Consider the following 19,804-nt stretch of genomic DNA (forward strand, 5'->3'; position numbering starts at 1 on the left):
CCAAATGGAAACCATCTGCAATCTTGAATAAGATCCAAAGTGTCCCCTAGGCTTCCAGTAAAACAAGTCATTAGAGAAATTTAGTAGATGAGCTCACCTAATCATGGACCAAAGGTGGGTACTTCATAATGGCCTACCCTTCATTAATGGGATTCAGGAAGTGCCAATGTCTCCTAAACTCCTAATGGGGTTAGCCAAGTACCCTATTAGGTGGTTTCTGCTTCTAAAGGTCATAATATAGTCAAAGTACATCCATCAAAAGATGGTGGCATGTGGCTGATAGGTGAATGAATTACGGAATGAGAAGGGGCAACTCTAGGTCACATGTTGGGGTACAATGGCAGCTATCAAGAGGGAAGCCCACACTTGGGTTTATAATGTGTAGGAGGGAGCAATCATGGTACATGAGGTGCCCCAGCCTTGATTTTTCTACCCTTCTTCATATGCCTTTTTATGATTTTCTTTGATTAATTGCTCGAGACTCAAGGGGTTAGAGCATGATGTACAAGATATAGCAGTGAATTACCCCCTTTAAGGTGGGGCGGCTCATCGCCCACTAGTAGTTGGGACAATCATGGGTTCCTATATGATGTAGAAGGCTCATAGAACCTGTTGGAACCAGGGTGATGGCCATGATGATGGGGTAGAGCTCATGTATTGGCTTTTGCCCATGTGCTAAATGTTTTTGTCCCAACCACCTTTTGCATTTTGCAGTACTTTTCCTATTGAACATGGCCATTTATGCTTTGAACTTTCTTTTTAGCTGCATCAAACTTTGGGCTTCATTCGAAGCCATGACCCAAGGTGTGGGCAAGGGGAAGGGGCGAGTTGACCCTATGTGGACTCGATGGAGGAATGTGGAACTAGGTGGGAGAAATGATGGATAGGGTGATAATGAATGGAAAGAGGGTAATATAAGCAGATAAGGGAGAGGGACCACGCAACCGAAATCGGGGTTTCACGTGAAATACCATCCCTCAAACCAAATGCTCAGTAAAAAGGATACCACGGGACTAGAATCCAAGGTTAATTCCTAAAAGGGGCCTAAGGGACAAAAGCACAAACCTAGCCCATTCTTTCCGCCAAATCCCCCCATCAATCCATGCCCATAAGTGTCCATGATAAGCAAACTACAATACTCAATTTCAAAATGATAAGGCAAACCTTTAGATTCGGGAGCCCCACCTTCAAACATATGATCATGGCAGATGGGCAAGGGACCACATGGCTGGCTCAGGTGGCGGAAAAATGGCACAATGAGCTAGTTGATGATTGCAAGGGGCTATTGGCTACCAGCTGAGGACCATCTTGGAGAAACAAATTCTCCTAGGGATATTACCCACAAAATGGTGGGTAACATCTAGCTCCAACAGGGACGTGATCTCAAGAAGAAGTGAGCAAAGCTACTCGAATGTGAGGTCACAAAAACTCTGGCAATCTCTTGCCTACCGTATACCTGTCACCTACAAATATAATAGATGGAAAAACATGGGGTAGCATTCTTTCCCGGCATCTCATGATCGCACATGATAATATGTTAGGCCATAAAATCAACAGAAAATAAAATATGCAAATTTTAATTCAGATGCATCTAATCTACCATGAGAAATATCATATGATTTTAGTTCTAATGAGAAAATGAACATGCAATGCATCCTACCCTAAAATGCATATAGTAAACCTAATACTAAGTATAATCATAAATCCAGTGCAACCAACATATCATCACATCAATATACATATGCCTGCCAGTATGATTGCTCATGTAGCAACCCCCAAATCGAATATGGACATAGTCACACGGAAAATGAAGCAGGTGGAAGGCAGGAAAATATGATCTCCATTTGATGTAGAGGGAGGTCCTAGGAGAAAGAAAACCAGTCATTCTAGAGGTCCAGGGCTCTCCTTCTAGGTACAGAATGGAGGAATGAATGATAACTCTCGAGAACTCATCACAATCACTACTTGTAATATCATGCTTTGAGGATGTCACATAGTTGTGATGAGAGGGGAACGAAAGGTGAGAGAAAGAAGGGGTGCAACAAATAGGTCTCTCAATGTGATGGTCACAGCGAGAAGGGGAGGTCGTGGACTGATCATAATCCTGAGGATAGGTCAAAGGGGATAAAGTATATTCAATGAAGGGTTCCTCCTTGACACCATATTCAGAAAGGGGAAAAGGGGCATTGTCACTAGAGGTCATATCAAAAGAGGCGAGGGAATTACTTGAGGAAGACTCAAGGTGATGAATAAGAGGAAAAGGCAAAGGGGAGGGCGAAGTGTCATATTCAATGGGATTTCCTTCCCCACAATTTAAAGGCTCAAGTGATTTGAATACATAGTCATGAGGTGGGTTGGTGGGAGCCTCATTGCTTTCCTTATTATAAACATCAAAGATTCGGCTTTCGTCAAAAGGAGAATCAATCATTTCTAGTTGTCCCTCTTCATGCTAGGGAAAATAATAATTCTCCTTCCCAAAGTTATTGATGGATATGTCATGGCAAGTAATGTTCGGGGTAAACGAAAAACCAATCTCAATCTCATCGTCCCTATCTGTATCATAAATGGGAGCATAATCAAATTGGGGCCCAACAATTTCCCACTTCTCCTTTTCAATGAGGAAATAATCTCCAATGTCACTTTCCAAGGAGCTTACGGGATCACCTTCCTCAAGGTTTTCAAAAGGAGATTCATCAGGAGTGATACCCTTGAGAAAGGTAAGGTCAGTCTCGGCCTTACTTTCCATAACTTCATTGTCTTCAAAACATGTGCTCTCAAAATCATCATGCCTGTCCTGCAGCCCCAATGAGGACTCATCTTCCTGCTCATCACCGAGCCCCTTAAGGTCATCTTCATCTTGCTTGGTTGACAAGTGGGACCTCTCTTCTTCTCTCTTCTCTTGAAGAATAATGGCTAAGGTATTTGTTAGATGATTCTGGTAGTACACTTCAAGGAGGATAGCATTAGTAGGGTTCTCTTTATATTCACATTTCATCTTATGAAGCTTCACTTCCTCACCATATACGCAGGAGAAAACTTCATTAGAATTATATTCCCTTACTACTTCCCAGCATGACCTACTATATTCATCCATTCTTTCTTGCATGATTTGGAGGCTCTTGGGATTCACCTCTTCGTCATCCCCAGAGGAGGTATTCATTTTCATATTAATGAGGTTATCCAAAATATTCACAACACAAGTTATGTGAGCAAGCTCAAGGAGACGACAAGGATCATCTTCGTAAGCACACCTTACTATGTTGAGTTGTACTTCTTGCAACATATACAACGCGAGTATGAATTCCATATTCATGCTCTCTAACATATTTTGAGAAGTTCCTGCATATTCCACAACTTTCTTTTGCAGCCCTTGAATCTCTTGGTTTTTGAGTTTTTCAAATATAGGACCAAGAGAAATCTCCATCTTCTCTAATCTTGCATATTAATATTATAATGGAGTCGCCAAGGTGAATTAAAGTGCCTGGATAGATGCTTCCTTCACCCTACAAGCATTAACTTTAAAGCTCAATGAAGAACTAGGGCTTCACTCTTCCAGTGGAGTCATCAATAATGATATGTCGATATGTCGTACAGGGAACAAAACACACGTCTCGTGTCCCTGACAACGGCGCTAAAATGTTACCGCTCAAACTAGCAGGGGGCCTAAGGGGAATCCCTAAAGGGCAACAAATGGAATCTTAGCCCGTTGTCACCTCAGCTAAGGCTCCCTACTATTTACGGACTTTCACCGATGGGACGAAACCTAATAAGTCCAGTGGAGTCATCAATAATGATATGTCGATATGTCGTACACGGAACAAAACACACGTCTCGTGTCCCTGACAACGACGCTAAAATGTTACCGCTCAAACTAGCAGGGGGCCTAAGGGGAATCCCTAAAGGGCAACAAATGGAATCTTAGCCCGTTGTCACCTCAGCTAAGGCTCCCTACTATTTACGGACTTTCACCGATGGGACGAAACCTAATAAGTATGGCGACACCAACGAATGATAAGTCAATGGATATGAGTGACCCAAACCCTTTCCGAGAAGGTTTCCAAAGATGGAAAATGCTTGCCTTCGAAGCGCCAGAGGGAGAGGAGGTTCAGCCGGAGTTGGTCGCCTTTACCTTTGCATGGATTGTCTAGGAGCTATTGGAAGGGTGGTGTTTGTCTCACTTAGGTAGTGTCGGGGTTTAAGCATGCGGTCGGTTCCTCGCTCAGGACGTTCCTCAATCCAGGTGTCGCCTAATTCAGGTAGGCCAAGCATGGCTAAGTCCTGACCTTGGCTCGAGCTAGTGTTTGGCAGTGGTGCAAGGAGTCTAGAAGTGCAAAGGGTTTAAGTCGCGCGGCTTCAGGAGGCAGAGGTGGTGGCCGGTCAAGGCGTTTTGGACACGCAGGGTCAATAGCTCGAGGTGGTAGACGCAGGGACTCAACTAGGAGTTAGGGCCGCCTCGCTCCACCCGTTCTGCAGCGAGGAGGTTCGGTTCGTCGTGGTGGTTCTGCGCGTTGTGTGTCGGTGCGTCAGGGTGGTCACGATTAGCGACAACGTTGTTGCATGGAGCATTGCCAAGATGTAGTTCAGTCAATTGTGAATCGTCTGGAGAATTCAAAGCAGGTTAGACAGGAGGAGCACGATGAATTGATAGTGTCGTCGCACAGATTGTCACGACAACGCTCAGACCGGGGGTTGTCACCCTGATCCCCGATCTCTCCATTTAAGCCGTCTCCCGAGGCTAAGGGGGGTAGACCCTATGGGATGAATGAAGACCAACTGTGGACTAGTTGGGTTGGGAGACACAACAAGGCAATTTAGCACCTGATTGATTTTGGAAATTAATGTACCAGTGCCTTATGGAGTTAATGATTAAATAATTGTTTATCAAAAACTGCAGAAATATGAACTTTATAATTCCATGATTAACAATCATTTATCATCAAATAACCCAAGCAGAATGCAAGATATTCAACAGACGCACAATGCCTTAATAAGGATCCAGCAATTAAATTTTAAAAGATTAAAAGCTTTAAGCAACCACGAAATTTAAATGCTAACCAGATTTCAAATAGTTAATCTCCAGATATAAACATTTTAAGCACATTTAACTATACCACAACAAAAAAAAAGACTTTAAAAATAATTTCCAATTTTTAATTAGTCTTTTCCAGAATTTTTTAATTTTTTTAATTTTTTTTATACCTTTTATAAAAATCTAAGCAAAACTAATTTAAATCTAAACTAAAGAAAACTTAAAATTAAACAATTAAAAAAAAAAATCCTAAAAGCAAAAAATGAAAATCTAAAACTTTTTATGATATATATATATATTAAATAAAACCAAAACTAAATTAAAACATATCTAGTCCTAAGACCTAAGCAACAGGAAACTAAAAATAAAAAAACTTTAAAAACTCAAAATCTAAATTTAAAACCTAAATTAAATAAACTCCAAGGGAAATCAAAAGTAAACTTGAAAATCTAATGAAATAAATAAATATATACATCCTAACTAAAACAACGCACATATCATAAAAAGAAAAATAACTTATGCTAACCCTAAGATTAACTAAAATTTTATGCCTCCCCTTTTTTTATTTTTAAAATCAAATTAAAATAGAAAAGAAATAAACAATACTAAATCGAATTTTTTTATTTTTATTTTTTATTTTTTTATTTTTAAATTGAACTAACACATATTTCATTAAAAAAAAGAAAAGAAGATACAATTAATCTAACTATGCTAACGCTAAGCTTCACCCATTCATAAATTAAAAAGAATAAACAAAGAATTAAAGAAAACAAAACAAAACAAGGAAAGAGATCTCACGAGGAGATCTCACGCAGGTGGAATTGGTGGCTTTGGAGCTGTGGATTGAAGGATGATGGCAACATTTCAGAGCATCGATGAATAGCACAGAAAATGAGGAGAGCAATGGGTAGCATGCAGGTTTAGAGATAGCGCTGCTTGGACGGATGGGAGATCGAGGACTCGAAAGCAGACAGCGTGGAAGTGATTGTGAGAAAGGGCAATTGATAAAGCCTGCGTATGGAGCAGAGAGAGAAACTGGGTGCCTTATGACTGCGTGAAGAATGCAGGCTCTGAGCTGCGGGAAAATGAGCAGCAGCGTGAGGAACTTTACCCAGCCTGCTAAAAAAAATTTGAAAATTTTTCCTGCAATAAAATTGAAGCCCCAAGCAGCATAGAAACTGAAACTGTATTCCAGAAACTTAATTAAATTTTTTAAAACCCTTCTTGCTCCAGATTTGCCTGATAGAAACCCTGAAAAATTTTCAAAACTTGTACCTGCAACTTGCAATGGCAAAACTAGAAACCAAGAAGTAAAATGTGCAAGAAACAAAACTGAAAACCCTAAAACCAGCAAAAAAAATTTACAATATTTACAGATTTTCGACTCTTAAGCAGCCAGATTTGTCAATAATCCACTATAATATTTTTAGAAGTTAAATTTAATGTGAGATACTTCAAAAAACCCTTCATGCATTCATTAAAAAAAAATTCAAATGATAAGCCCGGGATTAAAACTGGTTGGGCTCTTTCAGAAAACGCAATCCGGAAGTTGGCCGGTTTAGCCAAGAACTTCCCCTATCGCCCGGTAAACTAAAACTAAGATTTCCTGCACAACTTATAATCAACCATTAACATAGAGGGAGAAAACAATAGTGAAATCCAGATCAAATGGAGATACCTGCCATTATGTTTCAGAGTCTAAACTATCATTCAAACCCCAAAGATCAGACAAGATACCTGTGCCTGAATCAATCTTCATCAAGCTATTATCAATGACTGAAAATAAAATTATGCAGAAAAATAAAACATCTTACAGCATTTTCAGAAGAGTGACACCAGCAAGATTTCAACCCCAAAGTCTTTCTTTATTGCACAAAAAATGACTACAAGAGAGCTTTCCTTAGTACCAGACTCTAAGATCCAATCTGATCTCAAATGACCCCTACCACCCTATTTAAAGGAAAATTTCGCAACAGCTAGTTCGAGTGATCCATGTCAAATTAATCTCGACCGTCGATGAGGATCAAAATCCCTTTTAATCTCATCCGCCGAAATTTTAAATGCGTTTTAATATATTAAAATATTAAAACTTTGCATTTATTTTCTCAAAACTTTGACTTATTATTATTTTATTATTTTATTTTATTTTTTTAGTTATTTTTTATTTTTTATATTTTTAATTTCATTTTTTATTATTTATATCTATTATTATTATTATTATTATTATTATTTGGATCCTCGAACTTAGCCTTTGGAAAAATCACCTAGGACCTAGGACTTAGGACTTATGAGGGGATTAAAACATTTTCTAACCCTCAAGACACTTTACATCATGACTTTTACAATTTTACATCTCAAGAGGGAAAACCCATTTGACATAGACCCTCATAGACCACCCAGTTCTGCAACACAAATATAATCTAATAGATCAAGCAATTTGTAATAATCTAACCAAATAGTTAGAATTATTTCCAAATTACTTTTACATAGACTCAAAGCACACTAAGATTCCCCTGAGATTCTAATGACAAAATCCATTCCGGCTTTGGGGTTAGGCTGAAGGAAAACTCTGCCAATCATGGATCGGTGAGACAAAAAACCTTCCGGAACGTAGATTATCACTTAGAAAATTAGGTTTCCCTAGGCAATTTACATACATGACTCAAATCTGCTAAGATTATTTACAATTTACACATGCAAACTGAGTTTACAACATAACATGATCGGGCTGATGATGATAGTCGAATGGCACGGACACGTCGATCAAGTGCTATCCCTTTTGCGAAAAAGGGGGTGTACTGCTATGGACAGTTGACACGTAGTGGTCAACAGAGAACAACCCTGAACAAAATGCATTATTTCCAATGTCATACCCGGGAACGTGTTGTGGTGCTCTAGCGCGGCCAGAATTTGCAATGAGAGAAGATCGAGAAATAGGAGGCTTGGATGGCCCATTTCGAGGAGCATGTCCAATGCTCCTTTCGTCCTCCACCACCTCCTAGTACAACTTTGAACAACCCAACCTCCGTCACCTCTGACGACTAGCATGGATACAAGTGATTTATATGTTCTGTCTGTTTAATGGGGCCTATGGCCTTTGAAATTGTGGATTGTGTCCCTCTTTGGATTGTGTCCCTTAGCGATAGTCAACAAACCTAGTCTGGGTGAGACTACCTACATTTTTCCTCTGATGTATTTCCTTTCGACACTATGAATAGAAATTTGACTTACAAAAAAAATCATTGTCGAACTCGAATTCGAACCTGAACCATGTGACATAGCTAATAACATTGTGTTCAATAAATGAAAACAAATTTACAAGTAATTGGACTAAAATATGTCCATCAGAAATACTTTCAAAAAGGCAATATCACATTCCTAATTTGTATAAAGTTTAAACCATCTTGCACTAGTTTCACTTAATAATAAATATCTAATTTGTAGAGAGTACCTTGAGATAGCCTTACATGAAAATTGAAATACATTTTAAAAAAACTTGGTGTAGAAACAAAATGTTGTTTAAGGTGCATTGAAAAAACACATTCTTTGATTTTCAATAACAATTTATAGTATTGAATGTTACAAACAATAATGGAATACTTTCATTTTTAAAGTGGCTTATATGTGAACCAATGTTATCAGAACCAGACCGGAACCAATAGAACCAGCCTATTCCAGTTTGGAGGCCGGTTCGAACTGGAAATGACCCCAAAACGGTCGAACCGACTGGTTCTACCGGTTCTAGTCCAATGTTGATAACATTGGTCCAAACTAGTATCAACACAAACACTAAGGCTCAAACCCTCCAAGTGAGTATGGATGAGGCTAATGGAAATCCCGAGTAATTTTGATAGTGTAAACATACCTCTCGTGGCACAGAAACTTAGCTAAAGAGATTCTATAACAAGTATTTCTCATAAAACTAAATAGAAACCCTAAAAATAACATTCTATGATCATCACGAAAATCTGCAAATATGCTCTTCTTCAAAATAGTATCAAGAAGCCTAATTGATTTCCCAAAATAGAAATTTTTAAAAATGGAAACATTCCAAAACAACAAACCTGAAAATCACAAAATATAGAACTGCCAGACCAAGAATTTTGTCCTCGAAATTGCAATCAGCTACTAAAAATACAAACCTTCTTTAATAGTTGATGTACAAATCATGTTGCAACTATATTTTTGCAAGATGCTCCTCTTGAATCAACATCTTCATAGGAAAGGATCCAAGAGCACAAAACCTTGTTTTATTAGCACCCAAATTCATGGTCTCGCTTCAATGCTTGATTAGGTGGAACAAGAAGTTCTCACCCTCTCACAAAGTGTGTAAAATGTGGAGTTGAGAAATTTGTCCCTCAAGAAGCTGCTAAGTGAGAACAAAGTACAAGATCTTCACCTACCACATGACGTCTTATAAGGAAAAAAGTTGGACCTCAGAAACAAATAGGAATAGATCAACAATCAGCAAGCCATTTCTAAACAAGAAACTGAGACATGCATTAATTCATGGGAATAAGTTGTAATCGAGCAAGGACATTGAACTTTAAAGTAAGGGGTCTCACTTTACCTAAATTCATCCCCAAACCCTAAGGATGTTGTGGCCATATTTCTTCGAGCTACCTTTGACCTCACTAATGTGACCCTCAAGAAGGCTTGGCTTGGCTACCACTCCACTCTTTTCCTTCAATTCAAAACCGCGGCTAATAGGCTTCAGGTCATTAAAGCTTACCCGAAGTTGTTCGTTATCCCCAGCAAGATCTTCTTTGATGAATATCTCAACAAATCTTGGGTTGTGGAGCTCAAGTGCTCTAGGGAATTGGTTATGGCAACACAATATGCAAGAAAATGGGTAGTCATTGAGAACCTAAGAGTCGTCATTCCAGACTCGTTCACACCCAAATGGCAACCTCAATCTAGATCCTCCAAATGATCAGCCTAGCAGGAGAGGCAACATGGCTTAGGCATATCCATCAATTGTTCGAACGGCCACGGATCTTCCTGGTCATCGTCAAGCCTAATGTATCATGCTCTTGTGTCGTCATACATTCTTTTCATCATTGAGAGCTATGCCAACCTTATCCAGCCTCTCCTAGACATTAAAAGTTATCATTGGCTTTTAGCTCACAGATAAGAAACATTGTGCTTAGGTGGTGTTAGAGGTTCTCGTAGAGTAGGTTATCTAATTAGACACTCCCTTCAAAGTAGAGTTTCTATGGTAGCCTCAAACACATTGGACAAATTCATACCAATTCAAATCAATGCCCTCAATATTGATATAAACCTAAGGGCTAACAAAACCTAGAAGAACACGAAAACGTGATAATGAACCGTAATGTGAATGTAGACTACAAAAAAATTAGGATGTGAATCAAAAAAAGGCTTTAGTACCAATTAAATCAAGTGCACACCAAAGAGAGAGAAACAAGCAGTAGAAAGATAGTTTTCTTAACATGCATCACAGTAGCGAAACGAACTTAAACAAGTGAAGGATCTTCAACTCTGCCCAGCCCACAGTTGAAATGGATTCATCCAATCCAAAATTGGTAGGTCCAATAAGGGCCTAAGTTCTTTCCCACATGTCAAAAAACTTGCAAGTTTATTCAATAACTCAAGTTAAAGAGTCTATAAAAGGCCATTATCTCTCATTTTTACCATTCTTGTCCATTTCGCCAGACAATTTTAAAAGCAATGAGATGGTTTAGGGACTAGGGTTTTGAACTTGAAGCAAAGTAACTAGAATTCTCAACATTTGCACACCAACTAAAGTTTTGACCCACCTCTAGGATTTTGATTAGTATCACTTCATGAGTTGATATTCATGAATAATGAGCCATAATCCATAGAGATTATGAGTCTCGATGGATGAATGACAATAATAGATATGTATTATCATGGTTGAACTTTATCATGAATCAATATATTCTTTGATTATGTTTGGATGTGTAAATTTTCCATTTTATACAATGTATTTGCATTATAATCAGTTTTCTCTCTCATATTTTATGTAAAACACATTTGGTTTCCTTGGAACACACATATTTGTTGTACTTTTCATGATAATAAAGCCAACCTTCAAATTCTTGATTGGAATTAATTTCCCAATTTAGCCTTCCTTACATGAGGATGATAGACATACATGAGGGACAATGTACATAGATTACATATCATATGCTTTTTTGCGAAAAAAATGCTTAATTAACAAAAAGAGGATTCATGATACATTGATAATATACAAAGAGTGTCAAGTCTACCTAAACACTAGTTAAAATGCCTTGAATTCAAAATGAGACCTATGCTCACAACTTCTCACGTATCCTCTAAGAAGAGTGTCATTCGCATTGAAATAAGCAGTGGATTCCTAAAAAGACAATCCCTAAAAAAACGTGGCAAAGAACAAAGGTACATTAAAGACAACCTCACATCTAAGTTTCCATGGAAAACAACTCTAATACAATGCCATGCTCCTCTGAAGTGCCAAGGACCAATCAAGTTAACATCAATACTAGGGAAGATTTCCACAAACCATTGTTGTGCAAGAAATGATGCCAAGTATCCTATACAAGCTCTGAACATCCCCAAACACACTTCTAGGTCTAGAAAACATGAAACATCAGTGAACTTTGCTAGGGACAATCAATTCTTAGAAGGAAGTGCCTAGAAGAACAAAATCCATGCAAAACCCTCACCTAAAAGTCCCCATCTTCAATTCAGGATATCATGGAAAGTATACAACGGACAATGGAATGCCCCCTACTAAAATTAGGTTGTAATTTTTTATTTTATAACATTCAAACAATTTGTCAAACACTTTGTAGATAGGCATTTTGTTAAATATTTTGTTGGGGAATAAACCAACAGAAAATAACCAGCGATATTATCACAGTAACTTGTAAGCAAACCCAACCAGTAAACAAAAAGCTTACGATAAATAAAATCTTCCAATAGCTCTGTTTATTAATGCCACAGAAATATGTTTTTGTTAACAAAATAGATCAACCAACATAACATAGGAAAAATTACGCAGCAATAAACTCAGCCAGCTATTTTATTAATCATATCAAGAAATTACATGCTGACAGCCTTTTCTAAATGCAAAAATCGATTTACTGAGAACCTGACTGATGGCGATGCAAGCTGCAACAAATTTATTTCTCTGGACTCCTGCCAACTACTACAATTTGATCCCCCTTCCTCTGTTAAGTGCCAATGGAGAACTTGAAATGATTCCCCCTTCAAACTAGCTAGGGTGGATGTTTCCCCACCGAAAATAATCGCAGCCAGCTAGGGTGGATAGTTTCACCACCGAAACTGGGAACTCCACAAGGGTTTCCCCTCACACAGTAAGCTACTTGAGCTCCAAAAACAATTATTAAAAATCAATAACCAATGCCTGCCCAGAAGTGAACTCTAATTCTCTTTTATTACTTTATCTTAGAGTACCATGGGTCATCAGAATACCATGGATTTTCTCTTTATAACCCTTTTTTATTTAATTATTCATTTCACATTTTGATGTTGTTTTTTCTCTCCAAGTGAAAATGAACAATTAAATCGATCTTCTTGGTAAGGGACATTACAGACAAGGAGCCTGATATAACCTACGAGTCTTATACATAGACATCGGCTTCTCATAATCTAGATTCTAATCTCTCTAAATGAAACCTGGAGTGTGAATATTCGATTTATACAATTCATCTGCTGGAAAAAAATTCTGAATTTATTAAATTGCTAAGAAATGAGAGCATAAGAGTCCATATTCATTGGAAAGGAAATGCCAAGTTGTCCACTCTCTTTCATCTTCATCCCGTAAGTCCCTCCAACAGAAAATATGAGATGTTGATGACTACTAATTGTAAAATAGTTAGGAAATACATTGACACTGAATCCCCGAAAAATGACTAGGCTTACATCAAATGCCCAAAAGTGACAATGAGTCATCACCACTCCATAAAATTCTAGCAGATTCTCATTTCAGTATTAATTTACAAACCAGCTAAACCACAGAGAGAAAAGCTTAAACAAGAGAAGGACCTGGAGCTATTTGCATACTCAAACTAGGATATGCTTGTGGAGCCGAAAAGATATCAATATAATTTCTTCTGACATCCTGTAAATATGTTCAAAAGATTCTACAGAAAGTGCCACAATGCACTGGCCTTTCCAAACTCTTGCAATACACAATCACGTTTACATGAATCTAGAAACATAGACAATGTCGAAACATGACCAAAATATTCCTCACACAAAAAATAAACCAGCAACAAAAATAGCTCAGCTCTATGTAATAAGCTCATTCTGTCTATAAACAGTAAATAATGATATCACTAGCCACTCAAATTCATAATGCAGCTTCTCTCCTAATTTATGTGAGAAAGCCTCCAAGTTACACAACAAATGTGATAAATATCTCCAACTTGAAGCAGAAAAACATATTTTTTCTCTGTTATATGACCATAGCCTTTTCAGATGTATGCCTTCATTTAACTTATGATCAAATATATAGAACCATCAAGAGATAAGAGAATAGACAATGATCTTCCAGGAATATCACCAGAAATTGAACAGCCATAATGATCAAAACCACTGGAATACACTCTGAAACTGCATCGTACAACCAGCTCAGAGAAATCTCAATCCATAATACTACTAATATCTTTCTTAGAAGTATACATGAAATACTGTCGAGATATCTCACAATTTGAAAATAGCATTTGTGACAAATGCAGGGAGGAATATTGTATAATCAGAGATACCGAATCAGCAACTGAATAAGAATATTGTTTAATTATCATCCAACATGATATGCAGAAATACAAAGAACAAATATCTAGAGATCCACAAAACTATAGTATCTACAAAACTTCCATTCATATTAATATTAGTTTACCTCCCAACGAACAAGAATCACATCTTCATTCACCACCTTCATAACATGCCCAATGGTTCCAACAGGTATAACTAGTCCCGATGCACCAGGAACTTGCAAGGAAATATGTGCTTGAACTGTTTGTGAATCATTATTTTCATAAGAAATGCCATTGCTTTGGAACAAAGTGGTTATTTTTGTCATTTTATACAAAAAATCATACCTGCAACCAGCAGACAAGATTTGAAGATCAATCAACTAACTGAATATTTTTCTAGGCACCAATTACAATGCCTGATAATGTTGTCTTTCAAAACATGACCAAATAGAAGCTCAAAATTCAATTGCATCAAATTTCTGTGCCCCCCTCCTTCCAGCATTTTGGCACCAACATGTTCAGTAAATCAAAATGGCCTGAAAACGGCTAGGAAACTCCTGTAAAAGTCTTCATGACATAAACATTTGCAGGCTGTTTCCTTGTCATTTCCTGCCTGAATGAGGAGTCAGGAGGATGTCTCCAGCTGCTTTATGCATAATTCAGGCTGTGTGGAACCCACGAGAGACCTACAAACTTTTTAAATGAAAAACATGTTGCAGATACAAAGGAAGAAAAAAAACAGAATCCAAAGGAAAGTTCAATGAAAAAAAAAACTACAAGCTATTTTCTTCCATTTTTAGCATCTTTCCTTCATTTCTGAACACTTCAAGTACTACAACAACCATAACTACCACCACGGCCTATGCCAAGTGAATTTATGTAGCTCATTTTAGCCTGTTACCCCTCAACATATAGCATGTGTGTTAATTTGATGGTGATAATGACTTGAAATAACTCCAAAAGGGATGGTATACATTCTTTGATGATGACATTATGCCCTAGCCCTGTCACATCACCCTCACAAGGTCTAGAGTAATGGTGTGGGCTTGGCTCATGCAGATATCTTGAAGTGAAGGGTTTTGCTTAACCATTGGACACCTTGTTGATGAGAAGATGGCTTTCAGCGACGAGTACTTAGATGACTCATCTTTTGCACCTTTCTTGGTGGAGATCTTACCTATCTAATAGCCTTTATTATTTTATAGTTTACCATCATTTGTGGGTTATTTTATCATTGTTGTCATAAATTTTGCATGCTACAAAGTGTCTCTATCTAAAATCCTAATTGATAATAGCAATTATTTGATTAGCTGTAACACGTGTTTCCAATCTATTTAAGCATCTCCAAGACTTATATCATGTTGATTTGGGGTAGCATCGGATGTGCTCTAGCCATGAAAATTGGTGGAGAGACTAAAGAGCATGAGATCTCCAAGACCCAAAAATCGTTTTGGAAAATTCCATCCGAATGAAAAGTTATTAAAATAATTAATATTTTTAATAAGGTCCAAAGGCTAAACTTAGGAAAATAAAAATATTAATGGGTATTAATAAAGATAAGGATGAGAAGCTTCTAAGAGACGAAGATCAAGTGTATTTTAATCGTAGCCGTTGATTAGGACTTAATCTCAGCCGTTGATTCATCAATAGGAAAAGTATAAGAGAAGGCTTGAGGGTCCGTTGGAGATACAATGAGAGAGACCAGTGAGTTCGATTTCTGGAGCGGGGTTTGCTAAGAAATTCGAACTAGAGGTCTAAATTGCAGCAAGAGGTAGTGAGTACAGAGCAGAGAGGCAGGGACAGTGCTAGAGGATCAGCGCGGCGGTCAAAAAGGCAGAAGCAGAGCAACTCAGGAAGACGCAGAGGCAACAGGACTGCGCAGTCACTAGAGGGCCTGTGTGGGTGACGCAGAGAGGCCCAGTGCTGATGCAAAGAGGCAGAGTGTTGAAGCAGAGGGTCTGGGAGCTGCGTAGAGGCTAGTTGGTCTCACGTTGAGCCTAGGATAAGTGTCGGATAATTTATCTCAGTCGGGTGAGCCATTTTGGCACCCAGTGTACTCAGAAAAGCTATCTAATAATAAAATCCTCCTCTATTGCACTTGTTTTCCCGCATTGGGTTTTTCCGGGGACAATTGTCCAAAAATATGTGTTGATGTGTTTTACTCTTGTGCATGTATTTGTTTTACTGTTATGGTGTGATATCTGCAGTAGAATTTATTTTAATATTTACTAAAGCGTTTTCATAAATAACTTATTGGAAAATAAGTCGGTAAAATAAACCAATTGCTGCAGTGATAGAATTTTCACATATCATCCCCCTAGACTTAGCCATGAGTTCTCTTAACTCACTACCACATTTTCACTTGGAACCCTACCTTATTGTGTTGAACTTTGGTAGTTGCGGTTGGTATTCTTCAATTATAATAGCCCACAAAAATTAAAGAGAATGAAAACTCTGATTTGGATTTAGGTCAGCAAAAAATATAAAAGAGGGAAAATTTAAATTTTGGATTTTGAAATTGCCTCCAAAAGTCAAGTCAAGTCCAACTAAGAGACACAACAATTCAAACTTCTTCAACCACTATATATTATCATTTGACCTCATCACTTGGAGCAATTCGGATCACCCAAGAACATCTGATTTCTGCACACACGTGCAAAGGAGAGAGAGAGTCGAGACCGAAATTCAACTAATGTTCACCAAGAATTTGTGGGTTAGTATGACCGGAGTTGACTAAGGTTTTTGAGGCAGTTGCAAGAGGCCGAAATTCGGCCTACTTGACCAGACCTTGACCAAATTGCAAGAGGCTAAAAATGTGGTATGTTTGACCAGGTTTGACTCAATAGATTTTGTGGTTAGTTTGACCTAGTTTGACAAGAAAATTCAAATTGTATCTCTTGTTGAATTGGACAATTTCTCTAAGATAAGGTTGTTGGGTTTTTCCTTGGTTAGGGGTTTCCTCTATTACACGGGAATTGCTCCCAAGAGTTGGGAAACTCGTTCCAATGGTACCCATGCTCCCGAGAGCTTTGAAACTATATGGGTACGTTCCCTTTTCAGCAGGAGCTGCAATGGGAGCTTGGGAAAGTTCCGGGAGCTTCAAAGACTGTTTTTTTTGGAGTTCCGGCATTCCCTGGGGTTGGGGAATACAAAACCTGTAGAGAAATATGTTGAACTACCCACAAAACGTGAGCCTAAGTTGAAACCTTCACAGGAAGAAAGGCCAAAGACATCCTTAACATTGATATCCTTAATTGAGAAACTAGAGCAATATCTTGATGGGTTAAGGAAGTGTGTGGCACCTCAATGTAAGAGCGATATTTGGGATGTCATGCTGAGGAGTATTACTTTTGTTGTTTATGTATATTTATCGCAGAAGATTACGTGTGCATATTGTATGTGGCAGTCAATGCTTAAAAATTAGAGTTGCTTTAATTTTTCTCTTAAGAATAACTAGAGAAACATATGTAAAATTGTTCCTTTGTATTTTTAAGCCAAATTGTTTCAAAGACTCGTCATGTGTCATAATGAACTTAACATTTTAATATTTTATATATATAAAAGGGAGAGACTCGAGGAGAGAGACACCCAAAGAATATATTTATATATAAGAGAGATTATATATTTATTATTTATATATTTAAATTGATTTTAATATTTGAATATTTTGATTCAATATTAATTTTGATTATTATATAAATTATATAATTAAAAAAATATTTTTTATCTTTATATTTTTAATTTTTTATTATATAATATCACCATTCTATATTTGCCATTTCCTGTAAGTTTTGGGGAAACCTCTAGCCGTTCCCAACACCCATACCCAAGTTCCCAACGTTCCCACGTTCCAGAAACTCATGCAACATAGGGGTTTTCCCAAGGTAAAAAATTGTCTCTTGTGCTTGGTAGTCTCTTCATGATCCTACTATCATTATTGTTTTACAATTGAGATTTTCTATGTATAATTGCTTAATGATGAATGTAACACAAGAAGAATTAATTAAGAAATTATTGGAAGCAATTATCAGATTAGAAGATCATTTAAAAAAAATCACCATATTGAACATATTTCTAAGGTGTCCAATTAATAGGTTCCTTGGAGGGTATTCATATTAGGAATTCTTAGGTTACTTAATCTATGAGACCTATAGGGAAAATCTCCATTGTGGCAATAATATCTATCCACAAAATAACAAGAGAAAAGCCACTAAGTTGACAGCAGTGGTTGACCTCATTGTTTCCCTACACCTAGAGTGTCGAGTGAGGCTTTGCACTAGGCTGCTAGATTTTGTAGAAACACAGCCAAAATACTCTAATCATAGAGTCACATCTTATGGAGCCAAACTAGTGTTTTACTGAGTAATTATTGGATGATGTTCTCCCATAGGCAATGCCTCATGTTTTCATGGATGGCTGTTGTTCCCTTAGTAAATTGTTCAATGGTGGTTTCCCCTTTGTTCACATGTCTCAGAGATTGTCAAAGAGGATTATCATTAACTATTGACCAAATATTACCACTTTTATGAGTTGCATCAAGCATCCACAATATATTATTAATCTTTGATCCCATCCTTACTAGATTCATAACCTTGGCATGCTAGATTGACTCCTTGAGACTTAAGGATGCAATTGTGAGTCATCATTTTATGTGCCAAATCCTCTAATCATAAAGCCACATCTTATAGAGCCAAGTTGATGTTTTATTGACTAATCATTGGAAGATTTTATCCCTCATGTAATGGCTCATATCTTCATGGATGAGTGTTGTTCCCTTAGTAAACTAATGATTGGATACTTCGTTCACGAGTTATTGAGGATACATTCATTATGGCATACACTATCTTATGGTTCATACTACATATTATTCATCCATTCCATTTAGTTATTGAGTAGTCAATTGTTCTATTGATTCAAGTGGTTTGGGCATCATGCTATCTGTGACCATGAGTTCCTCTTAGAAGCAGCTCCATACCCCTTAACACGCCACATATGATCAGATGGGTGGACAAATATTAGAAACCAACATTTGATAAATGTTCTTGGTGTTTCTTCTAGTGGTGCAGTATTTATTGCATGTCATGACTCCTGCTCCATCAATGCAACTTCCCAAAACATTATAGATCTCCTATTGCAATCAATCAAAGATGTTGGTCCTAAGAATGTGGTTCAAGTGATCACTGATAATGCAGCAAATTATAAAGCAGCAGGAAAATTTATTGAGTGTACGCATCCACACATCTTGTGGTCTGGGTGCTTGGTGCACACATTGAACCTTTTGATGCATGATATTGTGAAGCATAAAGAAGATGGATGGATTAATGAGCTTTACAAGACAGGGAAGCAACTCATTAAATTTATCACAGGGCATACAAGGGTAAACCACTTTTATCGCACTTACTCCAAGTTGTTGTTGCTTAAACCTGCAAAAACAAGATTTGCGAGTTATTACCTCACCTTTAGGTGGCTAGTGAAGGTGAGACAAGCTTTAACTAATATGGTGACCTTTGAATCATGGGAGGAAATTAACATTGATAGAGATGGTGTTAATGTAGCCAAGGACACTATTCTTTACACGTTATTTTGGTCACAGATTAGATATGCTTTGCAATTCACCAGCCCAATTTATTACATGATCAAGTTTGCAGATTCAGATCGGCCAATAATTGGGGAGGTGTATGAGCAAATGGATAACATGTTGGGGCAGATTAAAGATATTGTTGAGCCTAGAGATATCACCTTGTACAATATATTTGTGCAGAGGTAGAAAAACGATGGGATATGCTAAACATTTGCATGCCTTAGCATATGTTCTAACACCTAAATACTATCATCCATCATGGCTTTCAACACCAACACCTAGGGGGAGCAAGAGAAAACCACAACTAGATCCAGAGGTTCCAGAGGCTTATATGAGAGAAATGGATAAATTAGTCCCTGATGAGGAGGAGTCTACCATGGTACATAAACAGTTGAGCAACTATACGGTTAGCACTGGTCCATTTGAGAGTATGCATTCAATTAGAGA

The 19,804-nt window shown here is 37.6% G+C and overlaps 1 protein-coding gene across 5 annotated transcripts in view; it reads right to left on the reverse strand.

The window, feature by feature from the left end:
- The window catches only part of LOC149180358 (nucleoporin (DUF3414)), a 426,459-nt gene that overhangs the window by 304,489 nt on the left and 102,166 nt on the right, over window positions 1-19,804 (reverse strand). For all 5 annotated transcript variants that reach the window (XM_089416071.1, XM_089416072.1, XM_089416070.1 and 2 more), the window contains one exon: window positions 13,920-14,121. In XM_089416071.1, coding sequence (XP_089272197.1) covers window positions 13,920-14,121 — 202 coding nt within the window. The remainder of the gene's footprint in view (window positions 1-13,919; window positions 14,122-19,804) is intronic.

Source organism: Pinus tabuliformis, chromosome 3_2 (assembly GCF_031772625.1).
Source record: "Pinus tabuliformis cultivar Carrire ecotype Pingquan chromosome 3_2, CPIR1, whole genome shotgun sequence".
Classification (NCBI taxonomy): Eukaryota; Viridiplantae; Streptophyta; class Pinopsida; order Pinales; family Pinaceae; genus Pinus; species Pinus tabuliformis.